At 47.9% G+C, this 22699-nt stretch overlaps 1 protein-coding gene across 2 annotated transcripts in view; it reads left to right on the top strand.

Annotated features, from left to right (window-relative positions):
* Positions 1–22699, top strand: part of MYO1E (myosin IE) — a 197972-nt gene extending 175273 nt beyond the window's left edge. For both annotated transcript variants that reach the window (XM_072738646.1, XM_026000564.2), the window contains 4 exons: positions 158–250; positions 2820–3021; positions 15921–16090; positions 21610–22699. In XM_072738646.1, the coding sequence (XP_072594747.1) occupies positions 158–250; positions 2820–3021; positions 15921–16090; positions 21610–21686 (542 nt within the window). In that variant the 3' untranslated portion in view covers positions 21687–22699. The remainder of the gene's footprint in view (positions 1–157; positions 251–2819; positions 3022–15920; positions 16091–21609) is intronic.

Genomic DNA, 22699 nt, shown 5'->3' with positions numbered 1-22699 from the left:
AAATATCCCTCCTCCACTGCAACCTCCTGCAGATCCTGCTGGAACCCGATTCCACCCTTCTCAGAAGTTTTCTATCAGCAAAAAAAAAAAGCCCATCAGAAGCCATAAAACCAACCTGTGGTACTGATTTTAACTCTGCCTCACTTGTTTATTTCAGGTCCTACCAGAAGGAACACAATTCAAAACAGAGGTTATCCCAGTGGGACGCAAAATGCCAACTACCCAATGAGAGCTGCCCCCCCGCCTCCAGGTAAACCGAGCATATGCCGTAGAACAGGACCACTAATCACAACCCATGACTTGCAAAATGTATTTGGGAAGAAACCCATGAGCAAATGAATGCCCACATATCAGCCAGCCAAGAGCCATCAGTGCCAGATGTACCTCTACCAACACAATGGCCCTGCTTAGGACTCTGAAATGCAGAAGGATGAGCTAGTGAGACTGAACTGTGACTGAGTTAACAATCTGGATTTCATTACCTAGCAGTATTACTCCCTTAGGAGAGGCTTCTTACATCAGTAAGAGAAAAAGGTGCTCCTTGTCCCTGGCAACCAGAATGTTGTCAGCTTTTCTGCTGTAGGATGCATCCTTTGCAGAGCCAGGAGTCTGCCAGCTATAACCCTGACACCACCACTCTGCTCCAGCCAAATATCAGTGATATTTTGCAACTAGTTAATTCCTTAATGAACAAGTAGAAAAATTTTACTTTCAGTCAGATCGGCTCTAGGACAACAGCTCCAAAAACTAAAGTAATTAAAAGAATTACAAAATTGATACATTCTTTTAAACCTTACGTTTCATATTTCACATTTTTTATGATAAAAATATAGCATGTGGGTCAGTCAAATCCAAACCTGAGTAAAGGCGAGCCTTTTGGCCTGTAAGAATCCATTTAGTGCTTTAAGAGCGCTCTCAAAATTCACAAAATGTTTTTCCATCACTCACAAAATTCAGCCAATAAAAACTGCCCCCAGAATATTTCGTGGTCATAAGTTTAGGAGTCTAGGTCTGAGAGGGTTATCTTAGGACTACACTTAACACAAATCATCCCAGACCAGGGAATCCTATCTGGAGCTGTGTCTGAAGTAAGCAGTGAAAAGCATTTCTTTTGTCTCCTGCTCTGGAATCTCACCGTTGGCGTGCTAAAATATGAGCGCCCATGCCTAGAAGTAAGAAAGTAATTCTCATCTCTCTTGGAGTCCCCATGCTGCCTGGCCAAGCTCTCTCTCCTCCCCTCTGCTCTCACCCTTGAAGAAAATCCAAGCACAAAGGAACCTAACAGAACCACTGTAGGATTGTGTTACTACTTATGTGCTGGCCCCTACCCCTCCCCTGTGCAAGATCCTGGCCAGACCACCTGGAAAGCTCGTTTGCCTCAGCTAGGTTGGCCACAGTTGCCTTAGACCAAATACCTGACCTTGAGCTCTGCTCCCAGCCTCTCTACGTGACCGTTTCTCCATCAATAAAATGAGGCAGTTGGACCCAAATCCCTTATATCAGCCTTTCTCACACTATTTGTGGTGAAGAAACAAGGTTGGTTGGTTGTTTTTTTTATTTCTCTCTCTCTTTCATTTCTTAATTTATTTCTTTCTTTTTCAACCCATCACAAACCATAATTTTGCAAGTAATAAAAATTACTCAAAGAATGGAATTTTAAAAGCATTCAAGATATAAAAGCCCAAATTTCTTGCTGGATTCAAAAGACATGAAAAATGTCTATGAAGCTGCCCTGAATGTTTCTAAGTGCTTATTATTAATTTCTGAACTTATGGAGGGTGAGTGGGTCCTGAGCATCATGGAGTGGCCCATCCATGAACCTCCCATTTCCACTATTGCAGCCCTAGGGCTCACCCTCTCTGGTATGGCCTTCTCCTTGGCAACCCTGGCAGCAAGTAGGCGCTCACCACACTCCTCATCTCCTTCATGCAACTGACACACCCGAGGGTCCCATATCTTGCTCAAGGTCAACAGAGCTAATGGAGGCAGAGCCAAAACTGACCAACTACCCCCTCTTATAAAGGAGGGGTTGTCCCATCTGTACCAAAGAGTGCTTTTCTTAATTCCACTGGAAGCGGTTTTATGGTAGGTTCACCAAAATGTGCCTCGGGGGGTCTTGTTCTCCTGCATTCTTGCCCAGATCTGTCGGTGGGAGAAGAGATAAGGGAGGAGAAGAGATCATACACACAATGGAATGATAATGCCCCATTCAGCCAGGGCCTGTGGTTTGGAGCCCATCGCCATATTCCATTACTTACCAGATAATGTGATCCTGACTAGGAACAGTTGTTTGGCGAAGAGAACTTGCCCTCTGCGGATTGATCCAGCCAGTGACCACATTTCCCCGTGCCTGTGTGGAGTGCTCCCTCTACCTCCCACAGCGGGCTCCTGCAGAGGACACCTAAGGCTGACCCCTTGAAATGATGTCTAACTGTTTAAACAGCTGCCTGCCAGCCCTCCGGAATCATAACCTCATAATTTTTCTTAGATCTAAGAATGCGCCTGCCAACTCGTTGCAAGCTTACCTTTCCTTGCATGTGGGCTCTGAAACCCTGAACATCTGGTGATTCTAATGTCAAATTCAACAAGCACGTGTGAGTGTCTGCTCTGTTCCAGGCACTTGCTAGGCCGCCCGCAGTGTATTAGCTCTGCTCCTCACCGTACAGTTGCAGTCGGGCCCTCTGTATCTTCAGATGGGAAAACAGGGGCCCAGAGAAGCTAAGTGGCTTGCTCTTGGCTGAAAGCTGGAAGGAATTTGGAGAGCCTTTTGGCAGCTCAGAACATTTAAGAGTTGTTTTCTCCCCTTTTCCTCTCTCTAGGATACCATCAGAATGGAGTCATCAAAAACCAGTTTGTGCCACATCCTCATGCTCCTGGAAACCAGAGGTTAAATCAGAAAAGTCTGTACACCTCCATGGCCCGCCCGCCCTTGCCACGACAGCAGTCCACCGGTTCAGACCGAGTATCACAGACTCCGGAGAGCTTGGATTTCCTTAAGGTCCCAGACCAGGGTGCCGCCGGGTAAGAGTCCCACCTCTGACAGATGACACTGGTGACCTCTCTCTTGATCACAGCAAGGTCCAGGGATTTCTTTGAGTAGTCTCTACATGATTCTCAAGTTGCTTTACCACCTGCATGTTGTGATCCAGAACCCAAAACCATGAGGCCCTTGGTTGACATTTCTAAAAGTACAGCCAGTTGATAGCACACGACTCATTCTCTGGAGATGGCTTATTGTGAACCTCCAAAGAGGGTCCCCTTCAGCTCTGAAATTCAGTTACTCGGTAACCTGTCTTGCTGGCTGGCATGGCTGAGGAATGTTGGGTTTGTTTGTTTGTTTGTTTATATTATTTTTTTAATGTTGGGGTTTTGATCTCTGTCCTTGACTGCAGTTGCATAAACACTGTAGCTCAAAGAGTTATTAGGAACGTTAAGGATAACACCTCAGCCTTCTGTGAGGTATGGATGTTTTTATGAATACAGATCTTCAGGCCTTCCAAATGAGAGCCTCTCTGCCTTTCTAGAACTGAAAGTGGAGACTGGTGAAAAAGAAACCCAGGGTTTTTAGCTGGAGGAAGTAAAGACTTCTGGAACTCTATATTGGTATTCAAAGAGTCATCCTTGCGGATTGGGGTTGGACACGTCCTGTGGAATCACCAGGCATAAAATGGTCCAGCTTTAAGACAAGTCAGTGAATTCTACTGCCAGGTGGTATATTTTGGCTTCAGTAAACAAAAGAGCATTCTAGAAACCCAAAGATGAGCTGGGATGTAAGGAGCACCTTGTCCCTGGAGGTATCCAGTTAAAGGTGGGTGGAAATAACCAGGCAGAAATACTGTGGAGGGATGTTGTCAAATATCAGATAAAGATGAGGATCTTGTTTCAGTCCCTGTTACCCATCTAACATTGGACCTGCTGCTTACCCTCTCTGAGCTTCATCTTCTCATTCACACACTGATGTAATACCAACAGGCTGTCAGGGCTGTTGGGAGGACTCGAAATAACATACATAGGATACCCGGCACGGAACTGGGCATGTAAGAGGCTACTCGGTCAGCCGAGGCCTGATGACGATGTTGGCAGTGGGGGTGACGGTGGTCCAGCCATTATCTCATGGTGGTTGAACTAGTGACTTGTAAGGAGACATCGAAGCCTCATGATCCTCAGCAGTGGAGCACCTTCCCCTGCTGAACTCCAGAATGGGCCTGCTGCAGCCCATTCTTCCCCTCCCTGGGGCCCACCTCCATTTCCCATTCTCTCCGTGTCTCTAGAATGATGAAGTTTTGTGCATCCTCAGGGGACTTGTATATGAAATCGAGCCGTGCTGGGAGAGAAACAACAGCTCCTCTGGCTCACATCTTGGCCCCCTTGCAGGGTGATTTTCCTGCCTTGTCAGCCCCCTTCTAAAGACCACAAAGCTCTTACAAACTTAACCACATTCTCCTGGGGTGCCGTTCCGTCTTGTAAATCGCACCTCATTTGGGCTTCAGATATGAAAGCACCTCAGTTTTGTGCAGATGCCTGTCTATCGAGGGGTCGCTGCTCTTCACTGGGTCTCTCTCCCCACCCACCCCCACACTCGCACCTCCCACCAGCTCTAACGATCACGGCCTACCTGACTGGTTTGGTCGAAGACAGTGCTGCTTCTCAGACTTCAGTGTGAACAGAATCACCTGGAGAACTTCCTGGACCACTTCCAGAGTTTCTGATTCGGTAGGTCTAGAGCGGTGCCCGAGAATTTACATTTCTACCAAGTTCTCAGATGCTGCTGCTGCTCCTGATCCAGGGACCACATTTTGAAACCCAATAATCTGAAGGCATCTGGTGTCTAACTGATAAAGCCAAAAAAGGTTCTGTGTACAAGTGAATTGAAAGGGTGCTGTTGAGGAGGAGATAGGATTTTTACTCTATAACCGAGACCTACGCTATTCAGATGGATAGACACAGTGAAAATAATCAAACAGCCTTTCTGGGCCCGGGGTGATGTCCCAAAGCAGGCAGGGGGATTAAAATCAACCAACAAAATGCACCGAATCTCTTAGCTCTGTCTGTTAGCTTCCTACTTGCTTTGGCTTTGGCAAGCAAGACCATCTTTCCAGCCCTGCTTTGCAAGTTACAGACTTGCACACCAGCCAACTGGGAGCATCTGTCAGCCAAAAGCAGGCAATTTAGGAACATTGTGTCTTAACTGAGGCTGCTCCCTTCCAGCCCTCGGCTGCGTGGCTCCCTATGTAAGTCTTATCACGCCCTTTGCCACCTCTGAGTCGATGCATGAAGCCTACATGGTGCTGCCGTGGCGAGGGCCGTGGCGCTGGGCGTGGAGGGCTCCTTCACGGCCATCTCCCAGGCAGTAAGTAGTTATTGACCTCCTGTTGTGCATGTGCTCTTACGAGGTGCACGGAGCCCGCTAGCTACGAGGATCTCAGTCAGCCTCTTCGTTGTACACTTACATCTGCTGTGATGCAAATATCCCTTTAAAAAAAAATCATACCCGGTCAAAGGGCTGAGTTTTTTCTTAGTATTTATTTTCTAAAACACATAAAGTGAAAATTAAAATAATTTCTCATGTGGTCAGAGACCTTAGACATGCCCAAGGCATTTCAGGAGCCTCGAGGTTAGCTGCGTTTAATAGCTCCTCTTCTCCAAGAAAACACGAATTGCATTAATTTCACAGGAGCTTGGTGGCGTAAACAGTGGACTTTGGCGTCCCAAACCTTTCCACAAACACGAGAACTCCTATATGTGTCACAGCTCCAAATGGTGACCTTGAATGTGCTGATCCATAAAAACAAGAATGCCGCCATCTTTTGCTGCTTGGGTTTTCACACCCTTGGGCAGATCTTTCTTTTCCTTCTCCCAACTCAGTGCACTTTTCGATACAGACTTATGTAACATAAGCGATCATTTCTTTTGGATCGTGTAATGTGGATAAAATCAAATGGTGTAATTAGCACCTCAAGTTAATTCAAGGAAGTCTTGGTCAGTTCGTTTTAGGTTCAGCCAGGTTTTTTGGAGAGAGCAAGAAGCCTTTGCACATCGGGCTCCCTGCGTGGAGCCTGCTGCTCCCTCTGCCTGTGTCTCTGCCTCTCTCTGTGTCTCCCATGAATAAATAAATAAAATCTTTAAAAAAAGAGAGAGAGAGAGAGAGAGAGACACCTGGGTGGCTCAGTGGTTGAGAATCTGCGTTTGGCTCAGGGCGTGATACAGGGGTCCCAGGATCGAGTCCCACATCGAGCTCCCTGCATGGAGCCTGCTTCTCCCTCTGCCTCTGCCTGTGTCTCTGCCTCTCTCTCTCTTGTGTGTCTCTCAGGAATAAATAAATAAAATCTTAAAAAAAAAGAAGAAGAAGAAGAAGCAGCAGCCTTCGCTAAATTACCATCCCAACTGGGTTCTTGATGCTTGCCTTGCTGTGTTTGTGACATTGGAGCTATTCTTAGCGTCATCCTCATTGTTTCTGTCCAAGGAGACTCAGAGAGATATACAGGGAATCATTATCCTGCAGTCTCTTAAGCATACCTTTTGAAATGTCTGCTGCAGGTTCAAGATCTTTCCTGATCGTCAGGAAAGAGAACAGGTTAAGCAAGAACCACACAGACAGTTCATTCATCAGCCTTTTCGCAGGAACACTTGATTTGCTAATCAGATATGCTTTATGTTATCCCTCCTCTATCTGAGGTGCACATAATCTCCAGTTCATTACTGGAAGCATTAAAATCTAGACTGGAAATGTCTTTTCTGTTGGCCTCTTTAATCCTATGGTCTATTTCATGGGAGGACAACTTTAGGAAATTTTGAGATACTCTAGAGATTAATCCAACTAGAAGTTGGAGAAACAGAAAAATATTGAAAGTGTTCAGTGCTAGGGCTTCTGGCCATGCCACAAAGGGCGGAGGGGATCGATAGAAAAATTCAAATGCTGCCTCTATGTCTCTTGACAAGATTCTCCTAATGGAGTCATATTTTCAAGGGGCTTAAAATTTCCAACAAGTGTCCAATAGCAATATTTCTCAACCCATAATCTACAGGAGCAGCAGCCGTATCCAGGCCCAGGCAGACATGAGGCTTAGGAATTCCTGGCATCCATTCCCACATTTCCAGTAATGTTTATAGATTCAACCTTTTGGAACAGAGCATATTTTAAAGAGCCAATGAAACAAAATGCCATTATTTTCCTTCTTGGAATTTCAAGACCTAAATTTCACATCTGCAGAGCAAAGAGGTGATAGTAGAAAGCTTAATCCCAGCTCCCCCTGGCATGGACTTGGTACAGCCTGCTGCCCCAGAGGTGTGGGAGCTGCAGAGAAGCTCACGGAAGGTGGCCTGGTGGTGTGCAGAGAGCAGAGGATCACAGATGCAGGGACTGGGTGTCCGTCCCGTTTCCCTTCTTGGTTCCTTCGTCGATTCGCTCATCAGGTATTTGCTGAGCCACATGCCTTCTCTGCGCGGCGGGCTGGACTCCTGGCTCGCTTCCCTGAGCGCCAGCTGTGCCCACTCGTGTGCGTCACGCAATCCTTCTGCACCTTGGTGTCCTCGCCTGCGTAGTAGGGAGGTGCAGGCCCACTCCTCAGGGCTTCCCGAATAATCTAAGGTGCAGGCCCATTCCTCAGGGCTTCCCAAAGTCAGGGCTTGGTAGGGGGCGAGCATTGGGCACCTGGAAAGTTTATTTGTATCGGTTTTATGACTGTGGTCCGTGTGCTTCTGTCTTATGGGGAAAGAGTAATATCCCACCAGGATTAAAAGGTGGCTTTTCTCTCGAGAAAAATCTCTGGCCTGCATAGAGCTCTGGACTCCACGCGGGTCTAAGCTTCAGGCGTCGCAGGCTCTACTGAGGGGGATGGGCGGCCTGCGGAAACCAGACACGGGGACCGGTCCGGGAGGCACCTTGCCCCTCACACACGTGTGTCCTGCATGCTGCTTTCTGGGGGTGCAGAGCTACGAGGTAACAGTACGACAGACACTAGCTCCATCTGGACCATGTCAGTGAAGCCCCAAACTTCCCTCCACCTGTGCTGGCCCACACCCCCAATCTTTTCCTAGTGATACATCCTTAGCTCCTTTCCCCGGAGCAGCTCACATCCCAGGGACAGTGACGTTACTGGAAGAGCGCAAATGCATGAACGCTCCCTTCTGAGAGCCTTGTCATGATGGACGTCATTTGGGGTTCTACTTCCTTGTGGGCTCTTGGCATCTCGTGAGGTTGGGTGGCTGTCTGTGAGGGTTCAGTGGTCGCTTGGCATCCTGAGGTCTCAGGGCAGGGGCAGCACCGGTGGCCCCAGTCACTGACACGGCTTCTCCAGCAGAGCGGGTTTGCACAGAGTGACCTGGAGGTGGGGCGCCTGATTTCCCCGGACACCTTGCGGTGTGGGTCAGGTGTGATTGCGCTGGAGGTCCGATGCCCTATGCAGAAAAACGATCTGCTGTGAAAGCAGGTTGCTGTAGCTTTCCCTCTTCGTGGGGAACAGATACACTCATGTGGTAGGTGTGTACAAATTCCCCTGATATGATGGGTCATGTTGTCATAGGGAAACTGGATTAGGGCCACCTGGGTGGCTCAGTGGTTCAGCATCTGCCTTTGACTTGGGTCGTGATCCAGGGGTCCTGGGATCAAGTCTTACACTGGGCTCCCCACAGGGAGCCTGTCTCTGCCTCTCTCTCTGTCTCTTATGAATAAATAAATAAATAAATAAAATCTTTTTTTGAAAAGAAAAAAAATATACTGTGCTGAAGTTACACAGAAGGAAACACTGAATGCTCAGTGACATGGAGCTTTAGAACTCTATGTTAATATGTATAAAGTGAGCGTGTATTATCAAAATGGCAACAGGAAACACAACTTATTGTGAGAATGAAATTCTTGCTCCAACCCCCATTATCCTAATGAAATAATTGTTTTTATAACAGTTTTCAATCATGTAAAGCTTATTAGGAGTGCACATGTCCTAAAATATCAGAGGTACCAAAATGACCTGACTCCTGCATGTGCATTACAAGGCAAATTTAGGCACCACGACAGTGTGGGGACAACAGTGTGTCCGGCTCTCTGGACATAGAAGGGCCTAAGTTGTACTCCGTTTCCACTCACCATGGCCAAGGGCAAGCTACCAGCATGACCCCACAGGCATCAGACTTGGAAGGAGATGCGTAGCCACGTGCCCCTGTATAATAGTGTTTCTGCCATCCTTGAGCAACCAGACCTTTATGTATAATGTCAAGCATGTAGACAGAAGGAAAAGGTAGTGAGATAATTAGGAAGGGTTGAGTGATGAGTATTTACTGCCTTTGCTTTTAATTCATTCAGTTGTATCATCCATTTCATCTGTAACAATGGCTGTGTTCTAACAACTGACTCACAAAATTCCTGAGGTGTAACAAGCCTGTCTCCTGGGCTTGACTGAGTCCCTGAGCATGAGGGTCTTGTTTGCTGGGCGGGCGGTCTGGACCCCTTCTTCACTGCACTGGCTGCACAGGGGCTGCGTTTGGAAGGCTCCAGGCACCTAAAAGGCCTCATTAATCCATTTCTGGCAGCGAGTAGGCTCTTTCCTCATTATGGATTACACAGGATCGCCACCTAGTGATGCAAAGGAGATTGTGTGGGTTTAAGGCTGAGGCTAAGATAGAGTCGGGAAAATGGCTGTTGCTCCTGACTGTTCTTCTGTGATGGTTTTCGGGTCTACACTGTGGTAGAGCGTAGAGGCAGCAATCTCGTCTACACTGCGGTCAGAGCGTAGAGGCAGAAATCTCGTCTACACTGCAGTAGAGCGTAGAGGCAGCGATCTCGTCTACACTGCGGTCAGAGCATAGAGGCAGCAATCTCGTCTACACTGCAGTCAGAGCGTAGAGGCAGCAATCTCGTCTACACTGCGGTCGAGCATAGAGGCAGCGATCTCGTCTACACTGCGGTCGAGCGTAGAGACAGCGATCTCGTCTACACTGCGGTCAGAGCGTAGAGGCAGCATCTCGTCTACACTGCGGTCAGAGCGTAGAGGCAGCGATCTCGTCTACACTGCGGTCGAGCGTAGAGGCAGCGATCTCGTCTACACTGCAGTCGAGCGTAGAGGCAGCATCTCATCTACACTGCGGTAGAGCGTAGAGGCAGCGATCTCGTCTACACTGCGGTCGAGCGTAGAGGCAGCGATCTCGTCTACACTGCGGTCGAGCGTAGAGGCAGCATCTCGTCTACACTGCGGTAGAGCGTAGAGGCAGCGATCTCGTCTACACTGCGGTCGAGCGTAGAGGCAGCGATCTCGTCTACACTGCGGTCGAGCGTAGAGGCAGCATCTCGTCTACACTGCGGTAGAGCGTAGAGGCAGCAGTCTTGTCCTCGGCACAGGCTTCCTGTGCTCCGTGCCACATCTGACAGTAGGGCGTTTGTGGAGAGCGCGCTGTAAAGCGTCCTAAGAATTAGAAAACGGACCTGGACCGTTGCCTGAATCTCCTTTTTGAACAGATGGAGACATGATCTTTACAGTAACAGGAAGCGACCTACCCAAGTCGCGTGCCAGCCGGTGGCCGAGCTGGGGCTCGAACCCAGCGCCCTGACTCCTAAGCCAGCGCAGTGGCCCTTCCCTGCTACGCACCGTCCCTCCACGAGAAGGTGCAGACTGAGGCCGCACGGTGTCCCCGGGCCTGGTGCCAGATCCAGGGGCCACAGTGCACAACGAGGCCCAGGCCCTGCCCCCGTGGCACCTGCTGTCCCAAGAGGGTGTCGGCTGGATGATGCCCAAGTCACCACCGGCGCACCGCTCCCCGGCTCTGAGCAGCTGGGGGCCGCCCGGGTCACGGCCGGGGGTTGAAAGGCAAACCGGAGGCCGAGCAGGGATGAGTGTCCACTGGCGGCTGAGCGCAGGCCCGGCCAATGGAAGGCAAGGTCAGCGCGGCCGGAGCTCCGGGAGCCTCGTGCACCTGCCCTGCGCCATCTAGGGAGGAGACCGGCAGGAAGCCCCAGGATCGTGCGACAGTCACTTCTGGAGTGTTGGGAGGTGAAATGAAGCAGCGCCAGTGACCACGCCTCGTGCACCACCTTGCCCGGGGCAGCCACCGCCCTAGGCACCAGCGAGGGGTCCCCGATGACCTCCCTCTGTCGGCACACGCCAGAAGGGGGGAAGCCGGCCCAGCGTGGGAACGAGGCAGCAGCGACTTCACTCTAACCGGCTGCCCTCCTGGGGCAGTTGCACTCCTGTCGGGTCACAGGGGACGTTTAAACAAGGAGGAGCCAGGGGCGCCTGGGGGTTCAGTCAGTGACGCAGCTGCCTTCTGCTCAGGTCATGGTCTGGGAGTCCGGGGATCCCCCTTCGGATGCAGAGTCTGCTTCTCCCTCTCCCTCTGCCCCGCCTCCCTGCTGCTCTCTCTCTCTCTCTCAAATATACAAATAAATCAAATCTTAAAGTAAACAGGGAAGAGCCAGATCGCGGTGACCTCGGGGTCAGGTGTCTAAACAGACGGTTCTCTAATGCAAGACGCAGAGCTGGGGATCCCTGGGTGGCTCAGCAGTTTAGTGCCTGCCTTCGGCCCAGGGCGTGATCCTGGAGTCCTGGGATCGAGTCCCACGTCGGGCTCCCTGCATGGAGCCTGCTTCTCCCACTGCCTGTCTCTGCCTCTCTCTCTGTGTCTCTCATGAATAAATAAATAAAATCTTAAAAAAAAAAAAAAAAGATCCAGAGCTGCTCCCTGGCAAACAGCCTCATCTCAAAGCTGCCTGGGCTTTCCCTGCTCCAAAACGTGGAGAACTGGGAACCCTGTTTAGCCAAGTGATAAGTCACCAGATGGCTTTACATTGGTGGCAGCTGTCCGGGGCTGGGACGACCAGGGCCTACAAGGAAACCCACATCCCCCAGTAATCCCTGAGATTTTATTTTGATTGGCTTGACTCTGATTTACCCTAAGGAGGTATCGTTGGGACCAAACACCGTGCAATGGCTGTGTTCTCACAGGTGTTTAAATAGTCCCTCCCCACTCCGTGTCCTCCTCCACCTGCCCTGGTTCCAGACATCCAGCGCCTGCAGCATGCAGACAGCCTGAGGTCACTCAGTAACAGCAGTGAGCTGCCGAGCCACAGGGGTCTACGTATTTACTTTTTTTTTTTAAAGCAAATCTTTTTGAGAATTTATATACTATTAAATCAACCCATTTAAAGTACCATTTAATAGTTTTTCTTTTTTTTTTTTTTTAAGATTTTATTTATTTATTTGTGAGAGACACAGAGAGAGACAGAGACACAAGCAGGCTCCATGCAGGGAGCCCGACATCCGATTTGATCCCGGGTCTCCAGGATCATACCCTGGGCCAAAGGCGGTGCCAAATCGCTGAGCCACCCGGGCTGCTCCCATTCAATAGTTTCTAGTGCAGAGTTGTACAACCATGTTTATAATCTAATTTTTTAAAGATTCTATTTATTTATTTATTCATGAGACACACACACAGAGAGAGAGAGAGAGGTGGAGACATAGGCAGAGGGAGAGGCAGGCTCCCTGCAGGGAGCCTGATGGAGGACTTGATCCCAGGACCCCGGGATCATGCCTGTAATCTATTTTTTAAATCTTTTTAAGTAAACTCTACACCCAACATGGGGCTCACATTCATGACCCCGAGATTAAGAGTCGCATGCTCTACTGACTGAGCCAGCCAGGCACGCCCATCATAATCTAAATTTAGAATTTTCATCATCTCCAAAAAAGACCTCCTTCTCCTAACCCTCAGCTCCAGCGCTAGGGAACCACTAATCTACTTTCTTTCATTATAGACTAGCTTTCCCTGGATATTTCATATAAATAGAATTTGTTAAATTTACTCCTATGTAGTATATTCTTTTGTATGTACTGTACATAGAATTGTTTTCTCTAATCTTGCTGGACTTGTTTATTGGTTCTCATAGTTATTTAGTGTATTTCTTAGGTTTTTCTATATGCAGGATCATCTCATCTGCAGATAGAGGTATTTTTACTTCTTTCCTGAATGCTATTCTTCTTGACTGGCTACAGCTCCCAGTGCAGTATTGAACAGAAGCGGTTAGAGCTGACATCCCTGTTTCGTTGCTGATCTTAGGGGCAAGCATTATCCTCTAAAGATGTAAGCTAGGGTTACTTGAAGGCGGGGGTGTCTTAACCCCAACCAGGGCTCATAAAGAAAGGTAGGAAAGTACCAGTGTGGCCTGTGGCAGGACCTGAGGCTGGAAGCCAGTTGGGGCCACACCTGGCAGGACCCAGGAAGGCTCTTGGTCCATTTCCCAAGAGCAGGGAAGAAGCTGTTAGGATCTTTAATGGAGAATGAAGTGAACTAATAGACATTGAGGTGGGAGAGCCCAGAAAAGAAGCAACTGGCAGCAAAGACAGGAAGGAGGAAGAACTGCCAGGGGCGATGGGGAAAAGAGCCAGGGGGTGACTCCCTTGATTGCTGTAGGAAGGACAGTCCTACATTTCCGAGGGCCATCCATCTTCTCCCCACTAAGAGGCCCTCCTGGCCCCTTTCCCCGGAGACTACACCTAAGTCCCGATACTCTTGGGCCCAGATGCCTCATCAACCTGCACTAATGTTGGTAGGTCTCCCCCCTACCAGAGAGGCCAGATCTCCACCTGTGAGTATTTGGGGAGAGTGTGTGTGTACCCTCCCAACCCTGTACCCTGGAATTACCAGGCTGGAGGCTTTCCTCACTCCCAGGGTATTCTGATGCACACCCCTCCTCTCCACACCCCCCTTCCTTGTTGCTGGGAAATCAGATGACTTCTGGTATCCAGGCTAATGGCTCTTATTAACCAAATGCTGACACATCCCTAATATATAGGTTGCTTAATTAAAAGCCTGCTTGCCTGGCCAGCTTTCGGAGAAGCAAGCACTTCTTGAGCAGGGAATGGGGATTTCCAATAGACTAGGGAGGAAATGATGTCATGCTAATGATCTATAAGATGCCTTTCCTCTATGATGAAAGAAAAGTGCTTGGTGGTGGGTGGGAAGGTGGGGACAGGGGCTGACCTAAAAAGAATGGAGCCTGAGGAACCTTGGCATTTGCTACCCCATCCCCCAGGCAGCGCTCTGAAACCCCACCCCTGACAGGAACAGTCCTACCCCGCAGCTCGCAGCCAGTACCTACCTCCCCCCCCCCAAAAAAAAAGATACTCTGATCTAAGTTGCTCATCAGGACCCAGTTAGCATCTCTTATCATGGGACCTCAGCAAAGACGGAGCGGCTCTGGCCTCCTGAGACCACAGCTCAAAGCTGGGTATATATTTCCCCTCCAGAACTCAGGCTGGAAGAAAGATCCTCCCTTCCCCTCTTCCTGCCACAGGTGTGAACAGACCTGGCCTAACAGCCAGCCCCACCGAGTTGAGTATAGCCCAGTTTCTCCTAGAGAAATCGTAAGCCTGTTTCTTTTGTGAGCAAATGAATGTAGGCTTTTCCTTGTTTTGTTCTTAAGCAAAGTGGGAGAGAAAATGTTTTCTATTCCCTTTTTTTTTTTCTAAATGCCTTGTATGAGAACATATTTAACAAATAGTTGTTTCAGATACAAGTTTAAAGATCTCTTGAGGTGGCTCAGTCGGTTGGGCATCTGCTTTTGGCTTGGGTCATGATCCCGGGGGCCTGGGATAGAGTCCCAGATCAGGCTTCCTGCTCAGCAGGGAGCCTGCTTCTCCCTCTCCCCCCTGCTCGTGCTCTCGCTCGCTAACTTTCACTCTCAAATAAATAAAATCTTAAAAAGTAAGAAAGAGGAAGGATCTCTCAAGCTGCCGTTCTGTGCTTTTGAGACAACGTCTGAATGGATCCTGGAGGCAGTATAGTGTGTGGAAAGAGTACATTGAGAGCTCGAAGACTAGGATGAGGGGCCTAGTGCTGGAGATGGTTTTGATGACCACGATGAGGACGGGGAGGTGCTACTGGGCATCCAGAGGGTAGAGGCCAGGGATGCTGCTCGACACCCTGCGGTGTGTAGGACAGCCCCTCCACAGGGAATTATCAGCACTGCTGACCCTGGGGGCCAGTAGTGTTGAGATGAGAAATTGCTGTGGTTAAACTCTCGCACAAGAATATTCAAAGCAGCTTTTTAATTTTTTCGCAAATATGCTAGAGACTGAAATCCTCCCAAATGAGCATCAACAGTGGACTGCGTAAGTAAACTGTAACATAGTCATGCCCTGGAAGAGTGTAAGGCCATGAGGACACATGGCACCTGGGGGGCTCAGCAGGCTAAGCCTCCGACTCTCGATTTTGGCTCAGGTCATGAGCTCAGGGTTGTGAGATCCAGCCCCACCCACATCGGGTTCTGCGCTGGGCGTTGAACTTGCTGATGATTCTTTCTCTCCCTCTCCCCACCCCTGTCCTTCTTTAAAAAAAAAAAAAAAGAACATGATTCTTTTTATACAATTAAAAAAACAGGCAAACTGGGGCGCCTAGGCAGCTCAGTGGGTTGAGCATCTGTCTTTGGCTCAGGTCACCATCCCAGAGTCCTGGGATCGAGTCCTGCATCTGGCTCCCTGCTGCCTGGGGAGCCTGCTTCTCCCTCCCCCTCTGCCGGCTGCTCCCCCCAACTGGTACACTCTCTCAAATAAATAAATAAATAAATAAATAAATAAATAAATAAAATCTTTTAAAAAACAGGCAAATTATGTGTACTGTTTAGGGATACTTGTGTGTGTGTGGTAAACCCACAAAAGCGGAATTATTAATACAAAATGCAGGGTGGTGTTTGATTCTGGGAAGGCTTGCTGTTGGGGAGAGGCACCTACAGGCTTCTGTGGCCCTGGTAAAAGTTCTGTTTCTGAAGTTGGGGGTGGGGCTATTTTTATTCTCAAAGTTTGGGGAGTGGTGTATCATCTAAGGATGAAGCCGGATGTCACCCGGAGCAGGCCAGAGCTGGCCCCCGTGCCCAGACCACCACATGGTACTCCCTTCTGCTAGGTCCCGTCTCTCATCTGCCTCCACTCTCTCCACAGCGTCCGGAGACAAACGACCAGCCGGCCTCCCCCAGCAGGGGGCAGACCCAAGCCCCAGCCCAAGCCTAAGCCTCAGGTGCCACAGTGCAAGGCTCTGTATGCCTATGATGCTCAGGACACAGATGAACTCAGCTTCAATGCCAATGACATTATCGATATTATCAAAGAAGGTAAGTGCGTGGCTGGCTGGCTCGGAGAGCCTCCTAAAAAACATTCGGTCACATTGCTATAAGAACTAGTTTAAACACAAAGAGTTCAGTTATAGGCTCCTCTAACTGAAACTTGTAGCAGGAGTCTGGCCTTCAGGCTCAGTTTGATCAAGGCTCTAACTTCTTTTTTTTTTTTAATACTTCTTTCAGCTCTGCCTTCTTTGTATTTGCTCCTTCCCTGGGCTGTTTTCCCTTATGCAGCAAAATGGCTGCATCAGTTCCAGCAAACAGATCAAACTGTCTGAAATCTACTTTGTCTTTGAAATTTCTCTTGGCCATTAGACAAAAGTCCTAGGTTTCATTCTGATTAGACGAAATTAGTCATGTGCCTATCCCTGAATCTCTGTAGCAAGATAAGGCTATACCTGAAGTAGGTTAGGTGTGGCAGGGACTTCTGTAGGAAAGAGTTAGGACTATCCCACCCAAACTTGATGTCCTCTTCACATGGAAGGTAGATGGAATGGGAGCCAGGGAGGACCTGGGACATCTGTTATAATAGCAATCTGTGAGCTTGGCTGAATGCTTTACTATATTGTTAGAGAAGATAAGTTAGAATATAATATGCATATGACCAAACATTTATCCTTTGGCAGTATTTTTTAAAAGATGACTTCTGGAATGCCTGAATGGCATAGTCATTTGAGTGTTGACTCTTGGTTTCAGCTCATCATGATCTCAGGGTCATGGGATGGAGCCCTGCATTGGGCTCAGCGGGGAGTCTGCTTGGGAGTCTCTTTCTCCCTCTCCCCCTCCCTGCCACGCGCTCTCTCTAAAGTAAATAAAACTTAAAAAAATAATAATAGGGATCCCTGGGTGGCGCAGCGGTTTGGCGCCTGCCTTTGGCCCAGGGCGCGATCCTGGAGACCCGGGATCAAATCCCACATCGGGCTCCCGGTGCATGGAGCCTGCTTCTCCCTCTGCCTGTGTCTCTGCCTCTCTCTCTCTCTCTCTGTGACTATCATACATAAATAAAATAATAATAATAATAATAATAATAATAATAATAATAATAATAGGGATTCCTGGGTGGCTCAGTGGGTGAGTGTCTGCCTTCAGCCCAGGGCATGATCCTGGAGTCCCAGGATCGAGTCCCACGTCGGGCTCCCTGCATGGAGCCTGCTTCTCTCTCTGCCTGTGTCTCTGCCTCTCTCTCTCTCTCTCTCTCTGTCTCTCATGAATAAATAAATAAAATCTTAAAAAATAATAACAATAATAAACTCCTAACTTAGAATGTTAAAAAAGCACCATGAAGGAAGTGGCATTTGTGGTGAGGAATGGGGAGAGAGACAGATAAGCTAGAGGCTAGAGAAAGCAGGTCATTTTAGGAAGATGAGCTGATGCTCAGCTCAGCCGTGTGGCAGGATCCCCCAGGTGATGTCACAGGAGGCGAGATGAAGTTAGGAGTGGCCCTGAATGTCAGGCTCGAGAGGACTCATGGACAGTGCGGAGCCATCCATCATGAGCAGAGCAAGGACAGCGTGTGAGGGAAGTGGGTCTTGGTGAGTTTAGCCTTCAAGAAGAGGTGCCAAGGACAGACAGTCCTGAGAATGGTGTTTTTAACCGATTCCGTCATCACCTGGGCTCACTCAGGAGACGCGTATGTCCCTGAACCGACATCCTTCTAATCGGCCTCTAGGGATTATTTTGACCTCCTTTAGCCATCTAGTTTGCTATAGGCTTAATATTTTAGCCATTTAGGTTTTTTTTTTAAGATTTTATTTACTTATTCATGAGAGACACAGAGAGAGAGAGAGAGACGGGGGGCGGGGCAGAGACACAGGCAGAGGGGGAAGCAGACTCCATGCAGGGAGCCTGATGTGGGATTCCATCCTGGGACTCCAGGATCACGCCCTGGGCTGAAAGCAGGTGCTAAACCACTGAGCCACTCAGGGATCCCCTATTTTAGCCATTTAGTATCCTTCCTAGAAAGTGTTGGAGTAAAAATAAAAGTTGGAATAAATGCTTAGTAAACACAAATGAGTTTTTATCACCAGCTCCGTTCAGCAAAAATATTGGAGATGACCAATTACCCAGTAGCTGAGGTTAGCTAAAGAAGCTTTACAATATGCATTCACTGAACCTCAATGACAGACATTTTTATTGTAGATAATGATGCAGTAGTGTAATATGCTTATTGACATACAAAAATGTTCATGGGAAAAAGGCTATATAGACTGTGGACTTTAGTCTCATTTTTATAAAAATATAAAACAAATGGCTGAGTGTATGTATACACATATTCACATGTGGTCTCCTTGAGTGTTGAATTTTGAGTATTGCTTTCTTTTATTTCTCAATATTTCAGATTTTTCCAGAAATAACATGTATTTTGGTTATAAATTGAAGTAATTACGTATTTGTGTAAAATGCCGAGTCCTTGAAGTTCTCAGAAAATGCTATAAATTGTTACTGTAATTTATGCAGTGCAGTGTGGGTACATGAATAGACATATAGATAAATGGGACAGAACAGAATCCAGAAACAGACCCATGTGTATACAGGTGTTTAATACAGGATAAATGTGGCATTTGAAATCAGGGGAAAGAAGAGACAGTGACTTTCCATTTGGAAAAGAAAATAAAGTTAGAGCTCTGTTTCATACACAAAATAAATATCAGATGAATTAAAGATATATAACTGAATTATAAAAATCCTAGAAGGAAACCTAGAATATTATATTAATCTTTGAGGAGGGAAAGTCTTCCTGTGGAGGACATTAAACCCCCAAACCATAGAAGATTTAAACCTCATCAAAAGGTGAAATCAAAATCTTCTGTATGGTGACTTGCAACAGACACCAAGTTAAATGATAAAAAACAGACTGGGAGGAAATGTTTTCCACATCTAAATAGCTCCTGCACAGTGAGAAACAGTCTGGTCTGAAAGTGGACCAAGGCTACTGAGGCGATGCAGGCCAGAGCCTCCCTGCTTACCAGGGGGATGGAAGAGACTCCACCTGGGGCTCCAGCAAAAGACTAAGACATGATTCAGTCCACGTTCCCTTATCCAAAACTTTTTTTTTTTTTTTAAGATTTTGTTTATTTATTCATGAGAGACACAGAGAGGCAGAGACACAGGCAGAGAGAGAAGCAGGCTCTATAAGCAGGGAGCCTGATGTGAGACTCGATCCCGGGACTCCAGGATCACGCCCTAGGCTGAAGGCAGATGCTCTACCGCTGAGCCACCCAGGTGTCCCCCCTTATCCAAATCTTTAAGGTAAATGAGTTTGAGAGATCAGAGATGGTTAGATAGTCAATAATAGGGTGTGTATGTGTAATATATCATATACATCATATCATAAATTAGGACACCCCTTATGGTTCCCAGGGCAACGTCCTGCGTCAAACCTAGTATCTCTGCTGAGCAACATGATGAGCATTCACACTCTGTGGGAGGAGATCTCATAAACTCACATCAGTTCAGGTCAAGTGTTGCCATCCAGTGAATTTACAGACCTTTTAAGAACTTTTTCAGAACTTTCTGGATTTTGTCATTGCAAATAAAGGGTGGACTATAATATCTGTGGTAAGTCCGGGAGAAAGATCCCTTCTTTCAGAGTTTACTGCTAGAATTGACTTTTGTGGAGGAAATACAACAGTTATGTATCAAAATTTTAAAATCCCCATGTCAAAATAATTACTTGGGTTTTATATTTAATCCTTTCCACCAAGATAAATCCCAAATACATAAATATGTAAATATATAAAATAGGAGTTCTAGACCTAAGTATGGGGGAAGTTTCTTTTTTTAATAATATCAGTGTGGTAAAGGATGTACAAAAGTGATAGAAAAATCAAGAAGCTGTAAGATAATAGATCATTTGATTCAATACTTACATGTTAAGATATAATTAAAAATGGGAGGAGGGGGCACCTGTGGGGTCAAAGGAATATTTGCAACTCGTAGGACAAATTCACTAATATATAAAGAATTTCTAATCAGTAAGATAAAGCCCAATAGCTGTTAGAGAAATAGGCAAATGACGGGAATTCATGCAGCTATTGGAAGAGCATATGGAAACTATATACTGATATGAAATGATCTATAGTATGTATTATTAAGGTTAAAAATAGGGATGCCTTGGTGGCTCAGCAGTTAAGCGTCTGGGGTCCCGGGATCAAGTCCCACATCAGGATCCCTGCATGGAGCCTGCTTCTCCCTCTGCCTGTGTCTCTGCCTCTCTCTCTCTCTCTCTCTCTCTCTCTCTCTGTGTGTGTGTGTGTCTCTCTGTCTCTCATGAAGACACAGCCCATGTTCCCTTATCCAAATCTTTTTATATGATTTATAAATATAAATAAACTCTTTTAAAAAACTAAAATATAAAAAAAATTAAAAATGAGATAGACATGGAAAGACAGTATCTAGTAAGTATTGAAAAGCATGATGCAGAATAGTAAGAGTGGCCGGTTTCTGTTTAAAATGAGCCTGAGTGTGGTTATAATCACAGCACAGGGTCTGGAAGGATGAAGACCCCATACTCATTACTGGTGGAGGGAGGGCCTGGGAGATGTTGCGGATCAGTTTCTCCCAGCAACTTTGGCGCTGGAGGAAGGCGTGGGAAGGGTGTGGTGGGGAAAAGTGGGGACAGGGCTGGGGGCCATCCCCCACCACCCTGGGCCCCAAGGGAGCCAACAGCCTCCAGCTGACAGCAAAGCCGCACATGGGAGCAGCAAGTTCTTCCTTGAACTGGGCCCTGAGTGCGAGGTTTGTGTCTGCTGTCGGGGAGGGGTTACTTTTTACAACAAACTCTTTCATGTAAAAGAAAATAAAGGGGACACCTGGGTGGGTCAGTGGGTTAAGTGTCTATCTTTGGCTCAGCTCATGATCCCGGGGTCCCTGCTCAGTGGAGCGTCTGCTTCTCCCCTCCCCGCCACTCATGCTCTTGCTCACTCTCAAATGAAGAAAAACCTTTTATTTTTTTTTTTTTTGAAGATTTTATTTATTTATCCATGAGAGACACAGAGAGAGAAAGAGAGAGGCAGGGACACAGGCAGAGGGAGAAGCAGGCTCCGTGCAGGGAGCCCGACATGGGACTCGATCCCAGGAACCCCAGGATCGCACCTCGGGCCAAAGGTGGCGCTAAACCGCTGAGCCACCTGGGCGTCCCAAGAAAACTCTTTTTTAAAAAATAATTAAAAAAAAAAAGAAGAAAATAGGGCAGCCCGAGTGGCTCAGCGGTTTAGCGCTGCCTTCAGCCCAGAGTGATTCTGGGGACCCGAGATCGAGTCCCACATCGGGCTCCCTGCATAGAGCCTGCTTCTCCCTCTGCCTGTCTGTCTCTCTATTCTCTGTGTCTCTCATGAATAAGTAAAATCTTTAAAAAAAAAAAAAAAAAAAAAGAAAAGAAAAGAAAGAAGGAAAAAGGACGCAGATGGAGCCAAACCACCTTTGCCCACGTGACGCACCCGCAGGAGCAGGGTGTGCAGCCCAGGCGAGACTGCCTTGCCCACCCTCACTCTCGCCGTCTCTGTCTCCCACAGATCCTTCTGGCTGGTGGACGGGTCGACTACGAGGCAAGCAGGGCCTGTTCCCCAACAACTACGTGACCAAGATCTGAGGCGCGCAGAGACTCTGACGCACGGGTGAAGGAGCTCCAGGCAGGGAAGGGGACATTCGGGGCTCTCTCTCTGATCCATAGCGAGCAGTTGCTTCTTTCTCCAAGGCCTAGAGTTTTTCTGGCACCTTCCCCATGGAGGACATTGAAAAGTTGGGTTGGGGACAAGGAGTGTCACTCCATAAACGATCCTAAAAGGTAGCCTATTCCTAGGAGCCCAGGAGGGCAAAACAACCACCTACTAAGATTTATTTATTGTATTTAAACCTGGTGAGAGGACAGGCGAGGGCCACCCAGACCTTGCTGGCTCTGTCACAGCAGCAGCCCGCTCGCTCACCAGGCCCAGGGAACGGCTGGAGGCGGCCGCTGACAAGTGCCTTTAGTCAAAGAGCACATTTCTCCCATCCTTCCTTTCCTTCCCCGACACACACATTCCTCTCTGCCACTTTCCCTCAGGGAGGACCTGCCCTCTGCAGGCTGGGCTTGGCGTGAGCGGGCACTTGCCGTGCACATGCCGAGGGCCGGCGTGGCCGGCGGAGCCCACGGGCGCAGAGGGGCGCTGGTCCCCACTTCGCCAGGACCGTCGCGTTGCCGGGCTGAGCAGGGGCCGGGGGCTGGGCTGTTGGCCTTGCTTACTCTGGGTCTTCAGTTGGAATGTGGCTGGCCCATGTTGGTTTTGTGTTTCGTGCTGTACCTATTACAAGAAGGATCTCTTTTTTTCAAGCTGTACATTTATAAAAACAGATCATATACTGTATATATAAAAATCTTAGAAACATGTATGAATGTACTAAGTAGTATTCCACTGTACTTATTCATAAGGTAGGTTTTATTACAAGACTCCCACCAGGTACTTACACATGTGCACTACTCCTTTTCAACTATAGAATCAGTGTTACTGCTTTCTAGCCCAGCCCCTGCAGACCCTCCCCAGCTCTTTCCCTGTAGGTAATTTCCTCTGTCCCCTGTGTCCCTCCCCCTACCTCCTAAATAAATAAAGGAATCAGTGAACCACC

The sequence above is a fragment of the Vulpes vulpes genome, chromosome 15, assembly GCF_048418805.1.
Source record: "Vulpes vulpes isolate BD-2025 chromosome 15, VulVul3, whole genome shotgun sequence".
In the NCBI taxonomy this organism is placed as follows: Eukaryota; Metazoa; Chordata; class Mammalia; order Carnivora; family Canidae; genus Vulpes; species Vulpes vulpes.
Note: the sequence above shows the minus strand (reverse complement) of the source record. Positions and strands in the feature narration are given on the sequence as shown.